We start from the raw sequence: 25,267 nt of genomic DNA on the forward strand, positions 1-25,267 counted from the left end.
AATTGAATTTAGTGACTGAACTAAGAATTGGTGATGATGATGATGGTCATGATAACTGAAATTATTGTCTAAGAAAATGATGTTTTCTTATATATGCTTGTTTATTCAAGAAAGAACTACAACTATGTGAATTTTAGTTTAGTTTCTTCCCCAGAGTTAATATACTTAACTGGCTCTGCTTGTCACTTAATAGTGTTTTTCCTATCCCCAAAAGAGTGAAAAGTCATAAAATAAAAATTTTTTTTTCCAAATACAGTGATCTAACAATAAAGAAATTAACTTCAGAATTAAATTGAGGGGTGCCTTGGTGGCTCAGTAAGTTGAGTCCGACTTTGCCTCAGGTTATGGTCTTACAGTTCATGAGTTCAAGCCCTATGTCAGACTCTGTGCTGGCAGCTCAGAGCCTGGAGCCTGCTTCAAAGTCTGTGTCTCCCTCTCTCTGCCCCTCCCCAGCTCACACTCTCTCTCTCAAAAATAACTAAACAGTAAAAAATTTTTAATTGAAATTGTAAGAAGAATACAATGTATTATAAAGGGCACAGGAGAAAAAAAGAGAGAGAGAGCACAGGGAGTCAAGAAGTTTTAGCCCTGAGGCACCTGGGTGGCTCAGTCAGTTAAGCCTCCAACTCTTGATTTCAGCTCAGGTCATGATCTCATCATTCTTGAGTTTCAGCCCCACATTGGGCTCAACACTTGACAGTGCAGAGTCTGCTTAGGATTCTCTCTCTCTCTCTCTCTCTCTCTCTCTCTCGCTCTCTCTCACTCTCGCTCTCTTCCCCTCCCTGCTTGTATTCTCTTCTTCTCTCAAAATGAAAAAACTTAAAAAAAAAAAAAAAGCTAAGAAAAAAAAAAGTTTTAGCCCTACTTCTGCCCTTTACAGAGATTTTGGGAAATTGAGATGCCTTCTCTGCATTTTAGAAATTGAGAAGAACTAGAGATTTCCCCACACCTTTTCTAATGCTAAAGTTCTGTGAAAGCAACAAAAATTTTATAATCTCTAATCAATAAAAGCACTTATTTCAATACTGTGCTTATTTATGTGTACCTAAATTGCAAACTCTTAAAAATGCAGGTTCCGAGGCCTTGATCCCTGCCCCTACCCACTTCAGATGCTTTTACTTTTATTTTTTTTCTTGGTAGATGTTCTGGTGTTTAATAGGCACCTGCGTTGAGAAATACTAGTCTAGATAATAGAATTATAAGTTTCCATTTTGCCAGAGTTTTAGCCTATGTCCTAATTAACAAAGATCTATGTTGAAAAAATTAATCTCATTAAGATGTCAGGAGGAAAGCAAGGTACTAACTATAGTGACATTGCAAAGGGCTAAGGGAATGAATAAGTTCAACACTAAAGTCACATTACATGGGCAGAAGACCATTCTTAGGAAACAGGATGTAAATGCTAATGGCAATTACAGGTCAATAGAGTAAAAAATAGGAACATTTCTGAAAAATTATTAAAATCTTTCCTGTCTCAAAATTAACCATTAATAGTGGTTAACGTTCATTTTGAAATAGCAAAGATTTTAATTTCATCAAATGGCTTGTGTCTGGAACATCCAGCTATTTATTCTTTTGTCTTGTGGGGTTTTTTTTAGTGTTGAGAGACAGTATTTTTGGAATTCCAGCTCCTTAATAAAAATTACAGCCAGTACTTACATTGTGCCCCCTATTTATCTATCAAGCAATGTCCTAAGAGCTTTATATAGAATAAATGAACTTAATCCTCACAACAATCCTAGGGTTTGGGCACAATCATTATCCTATCTTTGCAGTTGAAGAGATTAAGGCATAGAAAATTTTGGTAACTTGATCATGGTGACTCATCAAGGTGACATGGCACCCCTTGCTAAATTCTCTCAAATTCCTGATTCCCACCTTGCTAACTTGAAACTACAGTGTAGTGCACTTTACATGACTGGCTTTGGATGTAAACCACCACCGCCCCCCCCCCCCCCCACCAACACTACATGCCAGGCACTGAGAAAGAGGAAGATGTGAGGAAGGGGGGATAGAAAAGATAAATTAGAATGTATTTTATGTGCTCATGTAGTTTTCAAACATTGGCTTACATTTGTTACGATCAATTGAAATGTTTTCTATTTGCATGAATTTGTGTTTGGAATGCATGTCTTGCATAACTGTGAAAGAAGGCACAGTAACTATGCTAAGTCAGTATATTCTAAGGGGTGGAATGGGCATAGTGCACTTCTGTGCTCCTCGGAGCTCAGCCAGTATTTGCACATATGAGAAACCTGAAGTCTTTACAGTTGGGGGGCGGGGGGGGGGGGGTAGGCAAAGAGGATAGAGACTCCTGTGAGTGTGGGAGTTAGCTCAGTAGCGGCAGCCCCAGACAAGCCTGCTCCCTGTGTGACCAATGCATTCCATCCCCACGAGACCTTGCAAGACTTGAACTCCTCTAGTGCTAGGAGATAGCTAGGGTTAAAGTAGTCATTTTCCAAGCACCACTTGGTTTTAAAAGGGGGCTCCTGAAGTCAGGAAAACTTTGAAAAGCCAAAGAGGGGGAAATGTTGTCATTTGAGCACTCCTGTTAGGAGACAGCACAAGGTAGTAGGGGAATGAGGAAAGGGTTTCATGATACCTCTCACATAATTTCTCCCAAATCTATCCTAGGCCCTCCTATATTCAAGGCCTAAATGTAATATATGGATCTTACTGTATCTAGTGTCAATCATTTTAAGAATAACTAACTGCTTGCATTTCTTAAAAACACAATTTTCTCTATTCATACATTTTTCTCCTTTATATCTAATAATTAAGGTCAGTGTATATAAGACTTTATGGAATTCATGAGAAGCTGAATGTATCTAAACATAAGAAATTAATAACAAGAAGAGACAAATCACCACTTTACACATATTAGAATAGCCACATTAAAAAGATCTTCTATGCCAAGGAAGGCAAGGATGTGAAGAAACAGAAACCCTCATACACTGTCGGTGGGAATGTTAAATAGTACATCCACTTGGGAAAATAGTTTGACAGTTTCTTTAAAACTTAAGCATGTATTTACCATAAGATTCAGCTATCCCACTCCTACATGTTTACCCGAGAGAAACAAAAGCATCCATGCAAAAGTCTATGCACAAATGTTCATAGCAACTTTATTTGTAAGAGCCAAAAACTCAGGAGAACCCCCAGAGTATATAAATGAGTGGATAAGCAAATTGTGGTATATTCATGCAAGAAACACTAGAAATGACTGATTGTAATAAAGAGAAATGAATGATGGGTGCACATAATTCTGATGAGTGAAAGAAGCCAGAAGGAAAAGAGTAAATAGTATATGACTGCATTTACATAAAACTCTAAAAAATAAAAAGTAATCTATAGTTATGGAAAGTGTATCAGTGATTGCCTTCAGAAGGTAAGGTAGGGAAAGGGAGGGATGGAGTGGGAAGGAATTACCAAGGGAAATGTGGAAACTTTTGGAAGTAATGATACGATCATTATCTTGATTGTAGTGATGGTTTCAAAGGTAAATGCATATGTCAAACATTAAATTATATAATTTAAACATTAGTTTATTCTATGCCAGTATATCTCCATAAAGCAATTATTAAAGAAAAAAAGACCAGTCAGTTTAAAATCTAAACTTTCAAAAATACTAAACAAACATCTAGAAAAAAATAAGAAACAGAAAAATGGAAAATCTGACACTAGATGTATCAAAGTCTGTCAGATAAATCCTGCTACAATAAATGATAGACACAGTAGGTGGAAATGAAGCAAATATGTAATATCTTTCAAGAAGAATTCAAAGGAAGGTTTTCCTGTACAATTAGGTAGAGATAAATGGTGGGAAGAAAAGATAAGAAAGCAAACAACCCTGAAAATCTTGTGAGTCTCTTCCAGTATAGAAAATAAATCTAAAAGATCAGTAGGTCAGAAAGATGGAAGGCTAAACAAACAAACAAACAAAAAAAAGACGTATAGTAAAAGGAAATGTATCAGCTATCAAGGCTATATTAGAAAAAAAAAAAGACATTGTTTAAGAGACCCTTTATACTGTACACAGCACCACCTTGAGGGAAACAATAGGAAATACTATTTCATGTGTAATAAAGCCCAATCCATTCATTGATTGTTCATTTACTTAGGTATACACAACACTATTCTAGATACTTGGGATACAAAAAGGAACAAACAACAACAAAATCCCTACCCTCTTAGAGCTTATTTATCAATCAAAAAAAAAAAGCAGCTTTGTTTTCAAATAATTTATAGTTATATGTAGACTCATTTTATAAACTTTTAAAATTATAGTAAGAATTTAGAGGAAGTCTATGTGTCCAAAGTAAACATAAAAGACCATTGTGTTTGTTTTCTTTTCAAATGAGTTTTTACAGAAGAGGTTTGTATAAATCGGGGTTTTGTTTTGTTTTTGTAACACTTCATAGTCAATTCTAAAATTATTTAAAAAAAAAACAGTATAGTTGAGGCTGAAGTATAGTTTCTTATCCCTTTTTCAAGACTAAGGTCTATATCCCCCTTCCCTAGCTGCCAGGATTATAGGCTTCTAAACGCTCACAGCTATGACCCCATCCTGGGATGACTGTACCCCACATCAAACAGTCATTGGGTTGTGGCTACTCCTTCCTCCTGGGAGGTGTTTAAACATGGACAAGGGAGTTCTCTAGCCAAAAGCAGTTTCCAGTCTTTGTTTCTGTCTGTGCTTCAGTCTAGATAGAGTCTATTGTTATGTCTTCAAGTTAACTCATCTTTTCTTCTGCAGTTTCTAATCTGTTCTTAATCCTATCCAGCAGATATTTATTTCAGATACTATATTTTTCATTTCTAGAAGTTTTATCTCCCATTTATCTCCTCATTATGCTCAGAGTTTCATTACATCCTTAAGCATTTCAGCATATTTATATGTTTTAAATAATCTTAAGGTCCATGTTTACTAATTTCTGCCATGTCTCGCTGTTTATCGAGGGTTTTTTTTTCCCCCTTGGTTATACATTCCATTTCCTGTTTCTTGTAATATTCAATAATTCTTAATTGGCTGCATGGAGATTATGAATGTAATTCAGTTGAGTGCTTACTACATTTTGTCTTCCTTTAAAAAGTACTTAAAAGAAATTTAAGTTACTGGCCGAGCAGCTTGATCTCCCAAAGTCTGTTTTTGAGCTTTGTTAGGGTGCATCTAACCTCACTGGGGATAGTATACACTACTCTAGGGATAGTATAGCCCATGTTCCAAGATAGAGCCCTTCTGGGGTGTCTTCTCAATGCTCTAGTTGAGTATCAAGAATCTCCACTCTGGCTGGTGAGAGCTTAAACAACTCTCTGCCATGTATGAATTCTGAATTGTTCGGACTACGGCCCCCTGGCTATTCTTTTCCTGGCCTCTTAAGTGTCACTCCACTCATGTGCAGCTAAGGATATTGCCAAGAATAAAAGGGACCCTTAGTACAGATTTCTAAAGCTCCTTTTTTTTCTGTAGAGTGATCCCATCCAGAACCCTACCCCACATCTTCCAACTATCTCAAACTCCCTACCTCCTAATCTCTTTCACCTCAATTCAGTGAGGCCAGTGTGCCTTTCTTGTGATCTCTCTCTCTGCGCGTCAATGAGGGAAGTGTCCGTAGGCAGAAAACTGAAAAAATGGTGGGAGGTCACCTCAAGTGTTTCCCTTCTCTAAGGCATTATGGCATTATATATTTCCTGTATTCCAGTTCTTGGAAATAGCTGCTTCATATACTTTGTCCAGTTTTTTAGTCATTTATCTTTCAAGAGTAAGTACAATTCTTGTCACTATACCATGCTAGAAGCAAAGTCCCCAAATCCCTTATTATCTCATCTGCACATATAACATGGCATGGATTCAAGCTCATTTCAATGATGCATACCCTCTAGTTTTTGTAACATTGCTCTTTAAGAACATGTATGTGAGGTTCTAGTGTTGGAGAGGGCATAGCTTTTCCCCTTCAGTCCTTAAGAAGTGGGAATGAGTGGGAACGGAGGTAGGTTCTGGAAATGGAGAATTGAGAAGAGATGTTGATCCCAGTCAGTATCACAAAATGATAACTCTCTATACTTCTATATGTATATAGGAAATAGTAACTCTTTAGGAAACAAACAAAAAAACTAAACAAACAAATGGAAGGTACTATTGCAAGGGAAGAAAGAAACTGGAACCGAAATTCAAAATTATGCCTACCTGAGCTATTCTAAGTCAGCCAAATGTTTGCAAGTCAGGACCTACCAAGACTTTACTATTTTGAAACACATTTTAGACCTCCCTCAAGGGAATGGACAAACTAAAGATTGCCAAATCCAAGATGTTACAACTTGCATGTAACAGTTCCTATGGTCCACATTTGCTAAACTTGTGTTTGGTATTCAAGGGTCACCACAAGCACCCCCACCAAAAAACAAAAGAACAAAAACAAACAAGCAAACAAAAAAACATGGGAAGTTTCAATACTTTCTTATAGGCATTGAAATAATTTTTCTAGACTTCCTGAGATCAAATTACTCTCCCATCCCTTCTGTAGCCTTCTAGTCTTCAGTATCTTTTGAAGCAAAAAGTAACACATAAATAGAAATAATCCTGGCTTTAGCCATAATCCCAGGAGTAATGATGAAAGCCTTACTTTTCTTTCAAAACCCTTTATCCAACTATAGTGTTACTTAGTGACTGAGAGCAAACAAAGCCTTTATAATGAGGTACAGTTGGATCCTGGATGTACCATTAGCATTTCCATAACCTCAAGGGAAATTAACTAACTTCTCTAAGGCTTAAATGTAAATGACGGGGTATGCAGCTTGACACATAGTAGGAATTCTATACCAGTCAGAACAAGAACAATTCTGTACCAGTCAGCCACACAACAGAGAGGTTTTAGCGTAAGGAATTGTTGAAGCTGGTATTGGAGAACTGAAAGAGTTGTACGGAAGTATCAGATTGATAGCAAATTGCAGGACTCAGCTACTATCCCTGTGCCTGCAGGAGCAAAGAGAAAGGGATGGGGCTTTAGCATTAAAACTTGGTCAAGGGTGCCTGGGTGGCTCAGTCAGTTAACTGTTTGACTTCTGCTCAGGTCACAATCTCACTGTTTGTGAGTTCTAGCCCCCACATTGGGCTCACTGCTGTCAGGGCAGAGCCCACTTCAGATCCTGTATCCCCCTCTCTCTCTGCCCCTCCCACACTGGTTCTCTCTCTCTCTCTCTCTCTCAAAACTAAATAAACATTAAAAAAAAAAAAAAAACTTAGTGAAAGTCTTCTGGGAAGCTGGGACTCAGGCTTCTGAGGAGAGGGCATGTGACTGTGCTGGTATTGGTACCCCTCTGAGTATGACTGGGCAATGGCCAAGTTCACCTTCTGTGTTTCCTTTCTCCCACGGATCACTGTTCTTTTCCTTCAAGTCCTGTGTCTTGAAGACCATTGCTTCATGTAATTAGTCCCTTTTTTTTGTTGTTATTTCAGTGAGAGGTAAATCTGGCCCCTGCTGCGCCATCATGTCCAGAAAGGGAAGTCTCTAATGTTTTCTAAATAAGTAAATTAGCCACTTTTTTTAGATCACTTTAGGTTAGTTCTGTCTCACTCTGTTAAGTTTTTTTAGTAAACTTATAAAATCGAACAATTGTTTTGGCATAGTTTGGATGTAATGTCACTTAATGACATGCATCTTTCTAATATCTAATACCGAAAAGTTTTAAATCATCCTTAACTATCTCCTTTTAATTCAATCAGGAAATCCTGTTAACCCTAACTTAGAAATATATTCTACTACTACTTGCCATCTCCTGCTTCTTGCCATCCCCAATGCCATCCCAGGGCAAGCCACCATCACCACAGGCCTGGAATCCTAATTGATCTACTTATATGCCTGTCTCATTCCCTAGCTGCTTTCGTATATTTACTCAAATGTCATATTTTTTGTCTCTATCAGCATGGCCCCAGCAATATTTCTTCAGGCTGCCAACAGCAGTAGGTTCCAGTGGCTGATGTTGATTTCAATTTCCAGTTTTCCAACCCTCTCAGAACCAACCTCATGGTACCACATCAGAGAAACCGGCATCCATCTGAAGCCTCCTTCCCAGTGGTCTGGTCCCAACTCCACAGGGTCTCTCATAAAGGTAGATCTCAGTAGATAGGGAGTGAATTAAAAGTGTCCTCGAGGGCGCCTGGGTGGCTCAGTCGGTTAAGCGTCTGACTTCAACGCAGGTCACAATCTCGCGGTCGGTGAGTTCAAGCCCCACGTCCGGCTCTGGGCTGATGGCTCAGAGCCTGGAGCCTGCTTCCGATTCTGTGTCTCCCTCTCTCTGCCCCTCCCCCGTTCATGCTCTGTCTCTCTCTGTCTCAAAAATAAATAAAACGTGAAAAAAAAAATTTAAAAAAAAAAGTGTCCTCGAGAGTATAGAAAGGTAGATGAAATCATGTGTGGGGTTCTGGGACTTCCTGCACAAATAAAAGAGCTCTGCCTTGATCTGTTGCACACATCTACACACAATTTATTTGGCAAAAGGTCCACTGATTAAAAAAAAAAAGTTTAGAAATTGCTGGTAACCAAAATTAAGTCAATACGTTGTTGCAGAACTTGGCAAAGTGCTCATATCACAAAATAAGGAAGGTATACCTCTTTGCCATAAGGCTCAAATGAGTCTTTCTGTCAGCAAGAGTCATGTTCTCATCTGGTGCTGGACTGGATTAAGTATAGTCACTGAATTCAATGTCCTATCCCGTCAACAATTCTTGTCAAAGTAGTTGTAGGATTGTGACTTCAGTCGTCCTTTGATTTTGTCTGTAGGATTCTGAATGGTCCATGAAGACTAAATCTATAAAACACACCAGTGCTCAATCAGAACTTGGGAAGACTACAAAACAAGACCTTTTCACGTTCCTCATCCTCCGTTCTCTAGTCTCTTAAATGAGAAATTCTATTTTATGATTCTCAGAGCCCTGCCTAGTGCCAAAACCATATTTCCATGACATCTCTGCACTGTGTAAATAGAAAATTTTCCCAAATTCATAATGCATGATGGTATTCTCAACTTTAATTCTGAAACATAGTTCTCATCTATCAGTGCTAACCTAAAACTTATTAGACCTTCTATTTTTCTTAGTCCAACTTCTCAGGTCTCAGATTCTTAGATTTTATTCCTTTTGTTTAGTGCATTGAGCAAGAATTTCCTTGATTTCTATAAATCTCTCTTATATGTGAAATCTAAAAACAAAACAAAACAGATAAACCATAAAAATAAAAACCCAGGGTGCCTGGGTAGCTCAGTGGGTTAAACTTCTGACTTCAACTCAGGTCATGATTTCACGGTTCGTAGGTTCATGCCCTACATTGGGCTCTACGCTGACAGTGTAGAACCTGTTTGGAATTCTTACCTTGTCTTTCTCTCTGCCCCTCCCTGCTCGCTCGCTCTCTCTCTCTCTCTCTCTCTCTTGAAATAAATAAGTAATCGTAACAAAAACTGAACAAGCTCATAGATCTGGAGGATGGACTGGCAGTTGCCAGAGGTGGGGGCAGAGAGTAGGATAAATGGGTGAAGGGGAGTCAAAGTTTAAACAACAACAAAAAAGAAACCTACCTGGTGTCTTAGTCCATTCTGACTGCTATAGTAAACTACCATAGACTGAGTGACTTATAAACAAGAGAAATTTATCACTCATAGTTCTGAAGGCTAGGAAGTCCAAGATCAAAGCACCGGCAAATTTGGTGTCTGGTCATGGTGTCTAGCAGTTCCAGGCTCTCCCCTTTTAGTGGCAAAGGGGTTGCAGCAGCTCCAGCCATCACATCATCTAAGATTCAAGTTCTACACACAGAAACAAGTTTGTTTAAAACAAAAAATAGTATCACCTGTACTATTAAAAATATTTGTCTTTTAATAATTACTTAAGTTTAATTTGAAAAGAAAAAATGAGGGAAACAGAGAGAGGAAAAAGGAACTAGTGAATATACAGAAATATGTAAATATACATACAAATATAAAATACAATACAAATAAGGAAGAAAATATGTATAATTCCTACAGGTCTTATTTCTATAACTTATGGTATGATTGTTCATTGGGGCATTTAGATATCAATTTGGAAAGCATAAGACATTAGATGTGTACTTTATACTTACATCAAAATCAATTCCAAATGTATTAAAAATTTTAATGTAAAATATGGAACCATATGAAAAAATAAGAAAAGAGACATGACTCTTTATACACCTTGGGGAGTGGGGGAATTATTGAGCATGACACCTGAGATATAGGTATCCATTGACTTGTCTGCCCAGCAGCCCATCTCTTCTGAAAAACCTCCCCGACCCTCCTATTACCCTCTCTTTCCCTTCACCTCCCGCATAAACCTGTGGTTTGGATAGGAAATGTCCTCTCCTTCTCTTATTCCATCTTCCTGGCCACAGTGGCTGGTCTACAGATGAGTTCCTCATCCAAGCTGAGCCTACCCATCTGGGTCACCCTGAGATTCTTTGCACCCTTCTCTGTTCATGAAACTGAAGAAATGTACATTCTGGAATGGCCTTTGGAGGCATAAAAAAAAAAAAAAGAAAAATAAAAAGAATCCTGATAAACCTGTCTCATACAGGTGATAGATAAGTCATGGTTTGGCTCTTTTCTACTTCATAAATTTTGAGCTCCAAAAGATATAATTTATAATCATTTAGGGCATGAGAGTTTAGGTAGGGTTCAGATTAGTGGCATTAACTATGCATTATTTATCGTGTTTATTATAACATAGAAAGACTCTAAAAGAAACTTTCATAACTTCATCTTGATTTCTCGAGAGGCATTCTGGCTCGACGGTTAAAGATCATGGACTTGGGGTCACAAAGATCCAGTTTTGAACTCAGACCCTGGTATTGATCAGCTGAGGAAATTCAGCCTCCCTGAGTCTTAGTGTATACTTTTATAAATACTTCACAGAAAATGAAGCATGGATCAAAAGTGCTAGACAGTATCTGGTTCTCAATAGTGACTAAAAAACTAGTGTATTATCATTGTTGTTACCTTATTTTTCATCTCAGATTATTGTCAGCTTGAATTATTCAAATGGAACATTATTTTTCCAAATCTGTCCACTTAGAAAAAATTCAACATTGTTAACTCTGCTGTTTACATAAAACTAAAATATCCCCTTTCTGTAGTGAGCATTTTTCTGATTTCTATTCTAATACTTTTGCCAAATCTACATGAAAGAATGTGATATTTAAAGACCCAAACTTCTCCCATTCTAGGATGAACAGATTGTACCTCTCTAGGAGTAAGTCCACACTCGCTGAATAGTGACTACTGACTCGAACTGAAGGAGTGCAAAGTGCATGGAGGCTGCAGCAGGGAGGTGCACACTCCCTAGGACAGACGTCCTGATAAGGGGTGCAGGAGAGCCCAGGCATGCCTCCTGGGCCAGGCTCCAGTCTTCACTCTTGCTTCTTCTGTCACCCTCGTTGCTAGTTTTCTTCTCTCCTGGGCAAGGCAATTATTCACCAAGAAAGTGGTATTAGCTCTTTCTGTCCAAAAGAAAGCATTTGGTTTTTACACTGTTTATAAATTCCTGATATTAATGTGCCAGTGTGATACTTTTTTCACATATCTCTTCTCTCTTGAGTTGGTCAAGGGCAGGGAATACGACTTAGCTCTCCTTCGATCACCAGTTCTCACACAGTATCTGGTACCTGGTGAATGTGCAGTAAACCCTGAATTACAACATCACTTCAGCGCAGTGCTGTGTCTTGTCCAAGTTGGTTGTATGTTGATTGCCAAACCATACCTGAGGCACACTCCATGTCCAACGGTCATAGCGAGTGATGTTTTATTTGAATAGTTCTCAACCAGGTAAAGGAGATAGGAAGAGGTAGGCATGTGGCTTACTTATCTTCCCTGAAAATCTTTGCCTGCTGCTGTTGCATTTTCATGGGTTTTGTTGGTTGGTTTGAGCACCCAAAGTCTCTAGACTTCATCAAATTGTTGACAGATAATATAATATTAACACCAATATCCCAATGTTATGCTTGCACTTGCTTGTGGAGAATTCCACCCCTTACACAGCCCACACCTGCCCCCAGCCCCAGGTGTTCCAGGGCGTCATCATTGATATCCTGTGTTCTTCTGGTATCTGATGGCTAATCCTTCACCACAAGGCCTCCTGCGCTGGGTTGTACTGCCTACAAGAGTACTGTTACACAAGAACCTAATATCAAAGCCAAGAGCACTGTTTGTGAAGCTCCTATAGCCACCCACCCTTCAGGTATGACAGCAGTGCTGGGGTCCATCTCAGTGGAGGGAATGCTTCTTTTCCATCTCTGTGCAGCAAGCTGTCCCCTGGGTCACTATAGCAAGCTGCTCCTATCCCCAAGCCATACACGGGGCAGCAGGAAAAGAGCTCCCTTGGCCTCTACTGGTGATCCTGTCTGTCCAGTCAAAGCAGCCCAGAGGATTGTTTTTCTATGCTTTCCATTGTTTTCGTCAGAATTTCAGTACACCAAACAATAAACAAGCACTCTCTCACTTCTACCAGGGCTCCAAGATCCCCTGTGTATCAATTCAGGCAAATTAAGCCGTGACAGGTCACAAACTCTGTGTCATTCCCTGGACCAAACTATGGCATCCTGCCACCGTTTTAAGATAAAGGGAAACTTGTTTATTCATTTGTTTGATGTAGTGCTATACTTGATTCATAATTGTACACTGAGAACCTCTTTCTGCTTTTGTTATAGTTGTGAGGTGAATATTCAGGAAACATGGCTTCTGGTTCCAGTTCTTCCTGAAACCATCAGGATAATGTGGAAGTGTCTGTTTCCCCATCCACACAGTGATCGGTCCACAGTTTCTAAAATCCCTCCCTGGCCTAACTACATGAGGTTTGGTGCTAATAAAACTGAATATTCTTGGGGCACCTGGGTGGCTCAGTTGGTTAAGCTTCCAACTTCGACTCAGGCCATGATCTCACGGTTCATGATTTCCAGCCCCGCATCGAGCTCTGTGCTGATGTCTCGGAGCCTGGAGCCTGCTTCGGATTCTGTGCCTCCCTCTCTCTCTCTGTCCCTCCCTCTCTCTCTCTGTCCCTCCCCTGCTCTCACTCTCTCTCTCTCTCAAAAATAAATAAAAACATTTTTAAAAAGTTTAAAAAAAACTGAATATTCTTCTTCATGTTGGCTTGTAGTGTGATGGTGGCACCTACTAGTGTTCCCAGTAAAAATAGTTTGCTAATATATTAGATTGTCAGGTGCTGCTCTACTTCCAAGCCTGTGTATGATTCTTTCATATACGGCTGAGGTATAACTTGTGAGACACACTATGTCCCAACTAGTTTATTAAAAACTGAATTTTTTATCTTTTGACCTTCTTCACCCATTTCTCCCAGTGGATGAAGGGGGCTGAAAGGTAAAAAGAAAAAGAAAGGAACTGCAAACTAACTATAATCCAATGAAATTTTGTTAATTATAAGTTTGATCTAAGTATAAATTTTTATTAGTAACCAAGATAGAGGGGCGCCTGGGTGGCTCAGTCAGTTAAGCCTCTGACTTCGGCTCAGGTCATGATCTTGCAGAGCCTGAGTTCAAGCCCAGTGCCAGGTTCTGTGCTGACAGCTCAGAGCGTGGAGCCTGTTTCTGATTCTGTGTCTCCCTCTCTCTCCACCCCTCCCCTGCTTGTACTCTGTCTCTCTTTCTCTCAAAAAAAAAAATTTTTTTTTAAATTTTTTAAATAACCAAGATAGAAAATAGTTCCTTACATACCAATTCTTGTAAGGTGGGAAAATACTTTAGTACTTCCAATAGTCCTCGTGCAACTGATTTGAAATTGCTGAACACTACTGATTTTAGACAATTGCTCTGGTGTGCACGAAACTGAAAAACCCTGAAAGGCTGACAAAATAAATGGTTGTGTTAGAAAATGCTCAGTGACATTAGCATAGAAGTTTATAACAAAATTTTTCTTTACAGAGTTCTTTTTTTTTTAAGTTTATTGATTTGAGAGAGGCAGGGATGGCATGAGTGGAGGAGGGACAGAAAGAGAGGGAGAGAAAATCCCAAGCAGGCTCCATGCTGATAGAACAGACCCCAACACGGGGCTCAAACTCAGAAACCATGAGATCATAACCTGTGCTGAAACCAAGAGTTGGACACTTAACCAACAGAGCCCCCCAGGCGCCCCTCTTTACAGAGTTCTGTTCATATAAGTGGGTGGTGTAATAATCTAGACATTAAATCACAAATTCTGGACATTTAGGAGGCAGCCCATCTTCGGGGCACTGTGGGTGGCAGGAACCCTGCATGTGCCCGCCCTGCCAACACAATGCCTGAGAGGTGGCAAAGGAGGAGCCCAAGAGGAGGTGGGCGAGGTTGTTGGCTGAACCTACTCCTACAAAAGTGGAAATGAAGCCAAGAAAGGCACCAGGAAAGGATAAATCTTCAGGGAGAAAAGTGCAAACATAAGGGAAAGGGAGAGCAAAGGGAAACAGGCTGAAGTGGCTAACCAAGAAACTAAAGAAGACGTACCTGCAGAAAATGGAGAAGCTAAAAATGAGGAGTCCAGCCTCTGATGAAGCAGGAGAGAAAGGATCAAGACTGATTAGTGTCATATCCCATGTCTTATCAGTGGTCCCTGTCTCCTTTCTTGTGCAATCCAGAGGAATATTGTTATCAACTGTTTTGTAAATGCAAGTTTTTTAGTAGCTCCTTAAAATGTTTAGAAACATTTTTAAGGAAGAGGTAATCCCACCTCATCCCATTTTTTAAGTGTAAATGCTTTTTTGAAAGAGGTGAAATCATTTGCTGGTTGTTTATTTTTCGGTACAACCAGAAACTGGTAGGAAATTGAATATGGGAGGCTTTGAATATCTTGGGTGTCAACCTAACATTCTGTAGGTGGGTAATTCTGATATCCTATAACACCAAGCATACTTAATGGCAATTTGGAGTCAGTTGTTCATTTAACATGTCTTGAACATTTTTTTAAATTTATTTACTTAAATTCAAGTAAGTTAATATACAGTGTAGTATTAGTTTCAGGAGTAGAACCCAGTGATTCATCACTTACATACAACACCCAGTGCTCATCCCAACAAGTGCCTTCCTTAATGCCCATCACCTATTTAGCCCTTTAACCACCCATTTAACCCCCACCCACCTCCCCTCCAGCAACCCTCAGTTTGTCCTCTGTATTTAAAAGTCTCTTATGTTTTGCCTCCCTCTCTGTTTTTATCTTATTTTTCTTTCCCTCCCCCTATGTTTATCTGTTGTGTTTCTTAAGTTCCACATGTGAGTGAAATTATATGATATTTGTGTTTCTCTGACTGACTTATTTTGCTTAGCATAATACATTCTAGTTCCATCCATGTTGTTGCACATGGCAAAATTTCATTCTTTTTTGATCAAGTAATATTCCATTGTGTATATATATACATATCACATCTTCTTTATCCACTCATCAACCAATGGACATTTGGGCTTTTTCCATAGTTTGGCTATTGTTGATAGTGCTGCTATAAGCATTGGGGGACATGTGCCCCTTTAAATCAACATTTTTATATCCTTTAAATAAATACCTAGTAGTGCAATTGCTGGGTCATAGGTAGTTCTATTTTTAATTTTTTGAGGAACCTCCACTCTGTTTTCCAGAGCAGCTGCACCAGTTTGCATTCCCACCAACAGTGTAAAAGAGTTCCCCTTTCTCCACATCCTCCCCAATATCTGTTGTTTCCTGAGTTGTTAATTTTAACCATTCTGACAGGTATGAGGTGGTATCTCACTATGGTTTGGATTTGTCTTTCTCTGATGATGAATGATGTTGGACACCTTTTCATGTGTCTATTAGCCATCTGGATGTCTTCTTTGGAGAAGTGTCTATTCATGGCTTCTCCCCATTTCTTTACTGGATTATTGGTTTTGGGGGGTGTTGAGTTTGATAACTTTTTATACATTTTGGGTACTAACACTTTATCCAGTATGTCATTTGCAAGTATCTTCTCTCATTCTGTCAAACTGCCTTTTAGTTTTGTTGACTGTTTCCTTTGCAGTGCAGAAGCTTTTTATCTTGATGAGGTCTCAATAGTTCATTTTGCTTTTATTTCCTTTGCCTCTGGAGACGTGTCTAATAAGTTGCTTGGCCTTGATCAAAGAGGTTGCTGCCTATTTTCTCCTCTAGGATTTTGATGGGTTTTTTGTCTCACATTTACGTCTTTCATCCATTTTGAATTTATTTTTGTGTATGGTTAAGAAAGTGGTCCAGTTTCATTCTTCTGCATGTAGCTGTCCAGTTTTCCCAGCACCGTTTGCTGAAAAGACTACCTTTTTTTTCCATTAGATACTCTTTTCTGCTTTGTCAAAAATTAGTTGGCCCTACATTTGTGGCTCCATTTCTGGGTTCTCTATTCTGTTGGATTGATCAATGTATCTGTTTTTGTACAAGCACCATACTGTCTTGATGATTATAGTTTTGTAATACAGCTTGAAGTCTGGAATTGTGATTCCTCAATCTTTGGTTTTCTTTTCCAACATTACCTTGGAGATTTGGGGTCTTTTCTTCTTCCATATTAATTTTAAAATTGTCTGTTCTAGCTCTGTGAAGAATGCTGGTGTTATTTTGATAGGTGTTGCATTGAATGTGCAGATAGCTTTAGCAATATTTGTTCTTCTAATCCATGAGCATGGAATGTTTTTCCATTTCTTTGTGTCTTCTTCAATTTCTTTCATAAGTTTCTATATTTTTCAGCATACAGATCCTTTACCTCTTTGGTTAGGTTTATTACTAGGTATCTTAGGGGTTTGGGTGTAATTGTAAATGAGATCAATTCCTTGGTTTCTCTCTCTGTTGCTCCATTATCGTGATATGCAACCGATTTCTGTACATTGCTTTTATATCCTGCAACTTTGCTGAATTCACCTGTCAGTTCCAGCAGTTTTTTGGTGGAGTCTTTCAGGTTTTACACATACAGTATCCTATCATCTGCCAAGAATGAAACCAATGAATGTGATACACAACATTAATAAAAGAAAGGATAAGAACCATACGATCCTCTCAATAGATGCAGAAAAAGCATTTGACAAAATACAGCATCCTTTCTTGGCAAAAACCCTCAAGAAAGTAGGGAATAGAAGGAACATACGTCAACAACATAAAGGCCATATGTGAAAGGCCCACAGCTAATACCATCCCCAATGAGGAAACACTAAGAGCTTTCCCTCTAAGGTCAGGAATACAACAGAGATGCCCACTCTCACCATGGTTGTTCAACATAGTACTAGAAGTCCTAGCCTCAGAAATCAGAAAATAAAGAGAAATAAAAGGCATAAAAATTGGCAAAGAAGAAGTCAAACTTCCACTCTTGGCAAATGACATGTGTTGAACATTTTAAAGTACTTCTATTCCGATGTTGTTTTTGGTAGAATTGTTTCCTAAAAAAGACCACTCCTTGATCTTGGTTCTCCCTGTGAGAATTTTGTATACCTTGTAACATCTTGGTTGTGGTAATCCAGTTTTCCTAGTAACTTTGTTAATGTGCTGTGCAAGATTGAAAATGTGAGTATGTAGTGTATATACTATTAAATTGTTAATTGATGGCATTTAACAATGTAACAGCGCATCAGCCTTGAAGATATGGGTACTTGATATACTGTTAAAGAAAATTTGCCTCCAAATTTTAAACTGGACATCATAGAATAACTTTTAGAAAAGAATCACAACTACATGATTTTTTAGATTATCGGTACATATGTTAAGAATTGTGTACAAATTGAAATGTCTGTACTGATCAACCAACAAACACTCAATTATGAAAGAAAAAATCCTGAGCATTTAGGACAAAATTCTTTCTAAATACAAATCATTATATACTATAATAAGTTAAATCTGAAATCTGAATCATCCCAAAGAGCCTCCAATGCAACTTGATTGTAAACTCTAACAAGGCATAGATTTTTGTGTTTTGTTTTCTGATGTATCTCCAGGCCCTATAAAAAGGGTTTTTTTAGTAAATTAATATTATTTTCCCTATTAGGGCAGGTCATGTTGAATATAAAGGGTTAACATAGTATGTCAAATGAGAAAAAAAAATCAATATGAGGTGACTTTGATTATATTATAGGAACCCTGAATATCACTCTGGTTTCCTATAGCTGCCAATACCAAAGTACCATAGAATACAGGTATACAAAGCTGGGAAACCAAAATTGCCAACATTTGTGCATAGGCTCTCTCGTATTAGCAGTCATAACATTTTACTTTGGAGTTTTATTTAAACAGCCTCAGCAGTCTGTATCACAATTTGGGAGTGCTTAAGAGTTGGAGGCTGAGTTTGTTTGTACTCTCTCATATGTCCGAGTGCAGATAACATTGTTCACGGCACTTTCCTAGAAGACAAACGATGAGATATATCAGTATTGTTGGTGAAACTGACTTTTAGAACCATGCAAACTAAGTACTATCCATAGGAGTTTTGAAAAGAGATCTACATAGAGAACAATAGATACCAACTGTTAGCTGATTTTGCCACATGTGTGTGTGTATGTGTGTGGGGGGGGGGGATGACAAATCACATATTAAATAGGGTATGTGCGGTATATACATATATATTGTAAATATGTAATGTATGTGTATATATATAAACAATACATATACTATAGAAACTTCAGTCTTTATTCAAACATTTTAAATGCCTACATTGAAGCGTTTTTGCGATTTCACATAACCCTACATTTTCAAATAATGACATTGTTACATTGATGTAGTATTTTATGGTTTTTAGAGCACTAATGTATACATAATGGCATTTAATTCTCTCAAAGAAACCATGAAGACATTTCTACATTTTTTTAAGACAAGTGAACTGCATTTGGAAAAGATAAATGACTCATCCAAAGTCATGTAAGTACTGAATGGCAGAGATGGAAATGTACATTTTAGATTCTGAATCTAATATTCTTCCTAATGAACTAAAAACCCATCTGTTTGGTGATTATGCCATTATAAGGGGCAATAAAATCAAGTATCCTTAGTCCTCTACTTACTACTTTGTAAGGAAAATGTACTCTTCATTGTGGAAAGAAAAAATATCCTTATGTGAAGAAATGAAGATAGGTTTGTTTGTTTGTTTGTTTGTTTGTTTGTTTGTTTGTTTTTTACCTCCACACAATTCTTGCATATTCCCTTAGAACTATTTCATATTATGTCCAAAATGGCTTTTTTATTCATTTTTGTGGAATTGGCAGTTTGGGAAGAAGAATCATTGGCATATGTCCCTCCACTGTGTAGGGAGAAAGATGAACTGAGAAGCCATCCTCAGAGAGAGAAGGGTGGACTTAAAAAAGTATACTTGGGAATGAAGCCAACCTGGGTTTTAATCCCAGCACCACCATGTTTTTCTAGCTGAATATCCTTAGGTGAAGTCAGTGGCTGAATCTCAGTTTTCTCACCTGGTAAATGGACTAACAAGTCTTACCTCACAGGATTATTGTGAGGAGTGGATAAATAATATATGAAAACATGCAGACACAACAACCACAGAAATGTTAGTTTTTAATTGTGTCAACTCATCCATACACCAAGTAGATACCACTTAAGCTTTGCATTAGTTTAAATTTCCTTTCCACGTGTTTGGTGTTAAACTGGAAAACAGTGAGAAATTAATCCTAGTATGGAGTGAAGGATTAACAACAACTCGAAATCCCTGCTGAAATCTTTATAGCACAAATGCATGCTTGTTTTGGTTTATGACAAGTCAAAGAAGTAGGCAACACCTTTTTTTATGTTCTTTCGTTTTTTTAGTTCCTCAATCCATGCACATTTTATACGATTTATGATCATACATTTATCTGCCAATGTTTTCCCGCATTCTTACAAAGCAAGAGAAAAAGAAAAATCACATTTACTTCCATCATTTTAGAACAAGACATCTGAGTGATTTTATATAGAGGTGTTACAGATGGTGAAAAAAATAATGACAAACAGCTCACTCACCACCACCATTTTCCCATCCGCCACCTTTCTCTTTATGGTGGTCTCTTTGCCATTCCAGTCCTGAACTTGAATCAGAGAGTCATTATCTAAGTTTACCACACTCTGGAAAACAGACAAAACCAAATTCAGCTCAGATCGTCCCATGTGAACACTAAAATTCTGTGAAGTACCAAATTCTTTTCAGCTTTTGTGATGCTCTCAGGTAGTTTTAGAGTGGTGTTTATAGTTTCATGTATATTTTAAGACTTTGCCAACACTAAATTTGTTGGCTGATTCTTCTCGGGGCGGGGGGGCGGGGGGGAGGAGGCTTTATAAGAGTAAAAATATAATATTGTCTTGAATAATAATTAAAACTTTCTTCTCCCTGAGAAATAAGAGGGGTAGATACCCTGTTTCCTGTCCCCTCACCACCACACACACACAGAAGATTCTTCAACCCCACAACAATGGTGAATATGTACTATAAATTAGAAAGCAATTCCCATTGTGATAAGTCATGAGGGCATGTGGTTAATCTGTCACTGTGGCATAACCTCACCTATACTGGCTAATACACATTTTATTCATTGTGACTTTATGCTTGGTAGGAAACTGCTACAAAGTAGAAAGGCAGAACTTTGTTTCTGAGAGAAGAATCTAAGGAAATAATTCTCAAAATAGGTCAGCTAAGCATCTGCATCAGAATTGTTGTTAGAAATACAGTTTTCAGGTGCCTACACCAGATATCAGAGCCTGTGAGGATGGGACCTACAAAGAGGCATTTCTCATAAGCATCACAGGAGATTTGTATGCATATTAAAATTTAAGATCCTTAGACCTAGATTTTAGCCCAGGTTGATCTAATACAGACTTTAGATGTGTTTGCTATAATTCATGATTTACTTAGAATGATTTTGAATTAGCATTCTTATGAAATTTATCTAAAAGAGTGTTGAAGGCCTCACCTTGGTTTTATGGCCACCTGGTGTATTTTCCTCAAACTCTTCTCCCAGTTTAAAGGAGATCTCATTATTTTTAAAGATGCTTCTGGTTTTTATAGTGATCAGACCTTCCTGTGTGCTGATGGTCACCGTGGGTTTTGCCAGACAGCCAAGTTTCCTTCTGGCTCTTCCTATTCCTAGGAATCAGATAAAAGGACACTATGGTTAAATCCGTCACTGGCTTTGGAAACTCATGTTAGCTGTATAATTCTTTACTAACTAGGTTTGTGAGTTAAACAGATTAAATGCAGCATGAATTCAAGTATCTGAAGCAAGTAGCACCGTTATAAGTTAAAATAGATTATATTTTGCAGAATAAAATTAGTCTCTAGTTTTGGCTGGTGGTCGTCATTTTTCTTTAGTCCTGTAGTTACTGGTCTTGTTGGTTCATGAAGAACCTCTTCGAAAATTTGATTAAAGCTATGAACCATCTCCCTATTTTAAAATGTACTCATTTATACAGACAAAATCTTTTGGCATGAATTATTCAACATCTTTATCTCTTCACTTACATTCTTATATGTACACATATATAGAGTCTGTTTTCTTCCATTACATATTTTGTATTATGCTAAAATACATATAAAATTTACCATTTTCACCATTTTAAAGTGTACAGTTAAGTGGCATTAAGTAAATGTTATACAACCACCACCACTATATATAGGATTTTTTAAAATATAAATCCTCTAGTCTAACAATTATTATTCCACTTACTTTTTCCCCTATCTCTATATCCTGGAGATTTTCTGTGTCAGTCCATATAGGTATAAATTTTTGTTATTGTTACATAATACATAATACTTTATAGAAACACCGTAATATGCCTCATGAACCCACAATGTGAAACACAACAAGTTGTGATATATTAGATAATTATTCCCGAAGATATTCACACCCTAATCCCTGGAACCTGTGCATCACTTTATGTGCTAAAGGGGACTTTGTGGATATGGTTAACTCAAGGATCTCAAAATCAGGAGTTTATCTTGGATCATCCATGTGGAGCCTAAAGATAATCACAATTTCATCGTAAGAAACTTTCCTTATAAGAAAAGGAAAAGAGATGTTAGACTCTAGAAGAGAAGAAGACAATGTGACAATGGTGGCCAGACACTAAGGAGGGCCAGCAGCCACCTGAAACTAGAAAACAAGATCTATTCTGAAGATCCTGTAAAGATTTGGAGCAAATGCTTGCGAAATGATCATTTTTAAAAATAATTATGACCGTTTGCTTTAAATTATTTATGCAAATAATTTGCCATTTAGCATATGGCACGTGTATGTTTTATCTGTGTAAATCCACGGTAAATTACGTGAGGACAGGATTCTGCCGATTATAAACTAATGTTGCATAGAACTGCATCTAGGTTCTGAACCAATGCCGATTGTTTCTATGTGATTGCTTTTATATTTCTATTGGAGGGAGGGGCCCAAGATTAATCTGATATCATACAAAGTGAGTGTCTGTGTTATCAAGTCTCCCATTTTTCCTGGCTACAATACAAAAGTAAAAACGGCTCACCCAGCTCTTTCATATATTCTTCAAAATTTTCGCAAGAAATGGATTTCCATGTTCCTTGGAGCTGATCAACCATTCTAAGTTGATCTTAAGGAAAAATAACATCATTAGGATGAGTGTGTTGTTTTTCCCTGAAATAGTGTTAGAACTTGTTTTTCATACAATTTTGGTGGATAGCACAGAAAAGTCAGGGGAAAATATTAGGAACTCTAGTCCTTGTTATCTTTCCTGAATACAATACAAAGCAGGAAAGCTCTCTCAAATGTAAACTGGTCAAGATGAAAATGAAAACAATTTTTGGCAGGACCAGATATAATTTTCCATCTCTAATTTAGGATTAAAAATAGGTTTACAAATTCTAGTTCCTTCCCTAGGAACTGCCACAAACACACATATACCAGTGCGTAAGGGGTGGAACTAGGCAGCTATGTTTATGCCATAGAATCCCTCTACTGCAGGTCTTTGTCTCTCTTTCTCTGGCAAAGGGTGATCTAGAATAAGCCCATTTCACTTGTTGGGATGAGCACTGGGTGCTGTATGGAAACCAATTTGTCAATAAATTATATTTAAAAAATAGAACAAGCCCATTTTGCAGCCGTTTAGAGATCTTATCACATTCTCATTCTTTGATATTTTGAACTAAAAACCAGAAAGACTTCATAGATGGTATTTGACATTTGAACTAAAAAGTTAAATTTAGTGAGGGCTAGAACAATCATTTTAAGCCATGAACATATTGAGCAAGAGAATGGGACATAGAAAAAAAGGAAAGAAAGAGATTGTGTTCACACACACACACACACACACAGCCTTGTTACTGATGCTTTTCCAGATGCCAGTTCAATTTTCCATGAGCTTAGAGAGTCATCATTGCCATGAGAACACAAATATCTTCTTAGTAAATCCCCCTTAATTTAGGCTAGGTTTTACTCCTTTCAGTCTTGACTGAAACACTCTGATGTCCTCTGATATCTGTAAGGAATCAGAACAGAGGATAAGGGATATAATAGCAAATACACCAACTAGAGAAGAGGAGACTCCAAAGGTTAAAAGACAAGCACAGCCTTACACATGCCATCAGCCCTGAGAACACCGTTATTAATTCTAGGCAATGCTTGATGTCCACATGCTAACACAGAATTAGTAAGAAAAAGTGAAATTATAAAAAATTTTTAAGACAGAAAAGGAGAATAGCATTTTATAACAATTCCAATTAAAATATTAAATATCCAATATCTATAAATATCTGTTAAAGCACTTTCCCAGGTCAATGGTCTTACTGATAATTATTCAACTAACATTTATGAGCACCCAGTATTATATACCTAATATGAGCTAAACAATTTTGCATACACCATTGATTTAATGTCCCAACGATGGTTGAAAAAGATACCATAGTTTGTTTTCCTTTCTTGTGTTAAGGAGTTTACTATTATAATTTTTTTTACGTTAATGTGTACAATTTATATTTATCCCCACTCAGTTGAATAGCATGAGACCAAGGCCAGGAAATGACTTACCATTGAAGGTACTAAAGATACTAAAATTAAGCACTGAAGTTATTAAAATTCCTAGGATTTTTTTAAAGAAAATGTCAAATATGTTGTTTCATGAGTTTGATGCACACTGATCCTCTAACACAAGGAAAATCACCTATTGGAAATCATCTCCTTGATGATTGGGAGCTCATATTGGGAGCTCAGTATAGGTCTCTATTGCTGGCAGGTTAGACTTTCAGAAGTGTCAGTAAATAGAGTCCATGCATGGCCTCTGTCTCTGCCCCTGTGGTTCTCTGTTCATGTGCTCATCATGCCAATTCAAAGACAGCTAAGGTGCATTAGCCTGGTCATGTGTCTACTTGGTTGTTCGCTGCCTATTCTGTGAGAGATGCTTTCTGGTGTCCATTAATATGTGAGTCAAAAATCTTCACACCTTATGCCCGTTCCCTTAAATACATCCACATTCCTTGATGCTTCAATTTTTCAGTCCTGTCCTTCCAGACCTGCAACCAACCCATTAAACTATTCCCTCTACTCATGAGTATGTCTTCATTCTCACCTCAGGCCACTGCTCCATCCACACAGAATGAGTAACAGGCACACCACTCTGAGCTTTGTCCATTGGGACCATTTTTCCTCACCACTATTTTCAAGTCCCCTCCCACTCTGAGTGTAATTAAACCACTGCCCGTTTTGGTTTTCATCCACACAGTAAGCCAACCTGCCCATAAAACATGTTCAAGCTCTTCCTATTCCATAAGCTGGTTAGATGAGCCCCCACATAGTGTAGGAATGATCTGAGGGACGGGTGCTGGTACACCCGTGGTGGGTGATATGAGGATCTGAGTCACCTGCTCATGCAGTTAACTCATATCTTCTGGTCTTGCTTAGCCTTGATCCCACAATTTCAATCTTGTTTTGGAATGTTGCTGGGCCTGCCTGAGTCTATGACTCTGTGGGTCTGACAGAACCTAGCTCATAATGGACAGTTCCAGACACATGGTTACTTGGTTTCTTACAATCAAGAATTCTGCCTCTGCTAGGCTCCGGTGACACACCGGAACACAGGTGATACACATGACACACAGGGACTCTTTTCAAAAAGCTTGTAAGTTTCAGAGCAGCTGGGTGGCTCAGTTGGTTAAGCATCCGACTCTTGATTTCAGATCAGGTCATGATCTCACGGTCATGAGATCAAGTCCACGTGGGGCTCCGCACTAAGTATAGAGCCTGCTTGAGATTCTCTCTCTCACTCTGCCCCTCCCCGGCTTTTGCACCACCCCCCCAAAAGAAAAAAATAAAGCATATAAGTTTCTGTT

At 38.1% G+C, this 25,267-nt stretch overlaps 1 protein-coding gene across 6 annotated transcripts; it reads right to left on the reverse strand.

Annotated features, from left to right (window-relative positions):
• Positions 1-18,196: 18,196 nt before the first annotated feature.
• FABP12 (fatty acid binding protein 12) lies at positions 18,197-24,900 on the reverse strand. 6 transcript variants are annotated; one of them, XM_042923711.1, is made up of 6 exons: positions 24,800-24,900; positions 23,268-23,421; positions 22,453-22,536; positions 20,892-21,064; positions 19,948-20,049; positions 18,197-18,341 (listed from the first exon to the last, which is right to left on the reverse strand). In XM_042923711.1, the coding sequence occupies exons 3-6, from the start codon at positions 22,523-22,525 to the stop codon at positions 18,267-18,269; spliced, it is 423 nt and encodes a 140-aa protein (XP_042779645.1). In that variant the 5' UTR covers positions 22,526-22,536; positions 23,268-23,421; positions 24,800-24,900; the 3' UTR covers positions 18,197-18,266. The 6 variants fall into 6 exon arrangements, with proteins under 6 accessions (XP_042779645.1, XP_042779641.1, XP_042779644.1 ...); XM_042923707.1 differs by having other exon boundaries at positions 23,257-23,421; XM_042923710.1 differs by having other exon boundaries at positions 22,453-22,526; positions 23,255-23,421.
• Positions 24,901-25,267: the final 367 nt, after the last annotated feature.

Source organism: Panthera leo, chromosome F2 (assembly GCF_018350215.1).
Source record: "Panthera leo isolate Ple1 chromosome F2, P.leo_Ple1_pat1.1, whole genome shotgun sequence".
NCBI lineage: Eukaryota > Metazoa > Chordata > Mammalia > Carnivora > Felidae > Panthera > Panthera leo.

Excerpts from the sequence above, each read along its gene's own strand:
- FABP12 (XM_042923711.1), bottom strand. The coding sequence starts at position 22,525 with ATGGTTGATCAGCTCCAAGGAACATGGAAATCCATTTCTTGCGAAAAT. Across the intron at positions 21,065-22,452 it reads AGAATATATGAAAGAGCTGG|GAATAGGAAGAGCCAGAAGG; the intron begins GTGAGCCGTTTT and ends TCTGATTCCTAG. Across the intron at positions 18,342-19,947 it reads CGGATGGGAAAATGGTGGTG|GAAAGTGCCGTGAACAATGT; the intron begins GTGAGTGAGCTG and ends TTTGTCTTCTAG.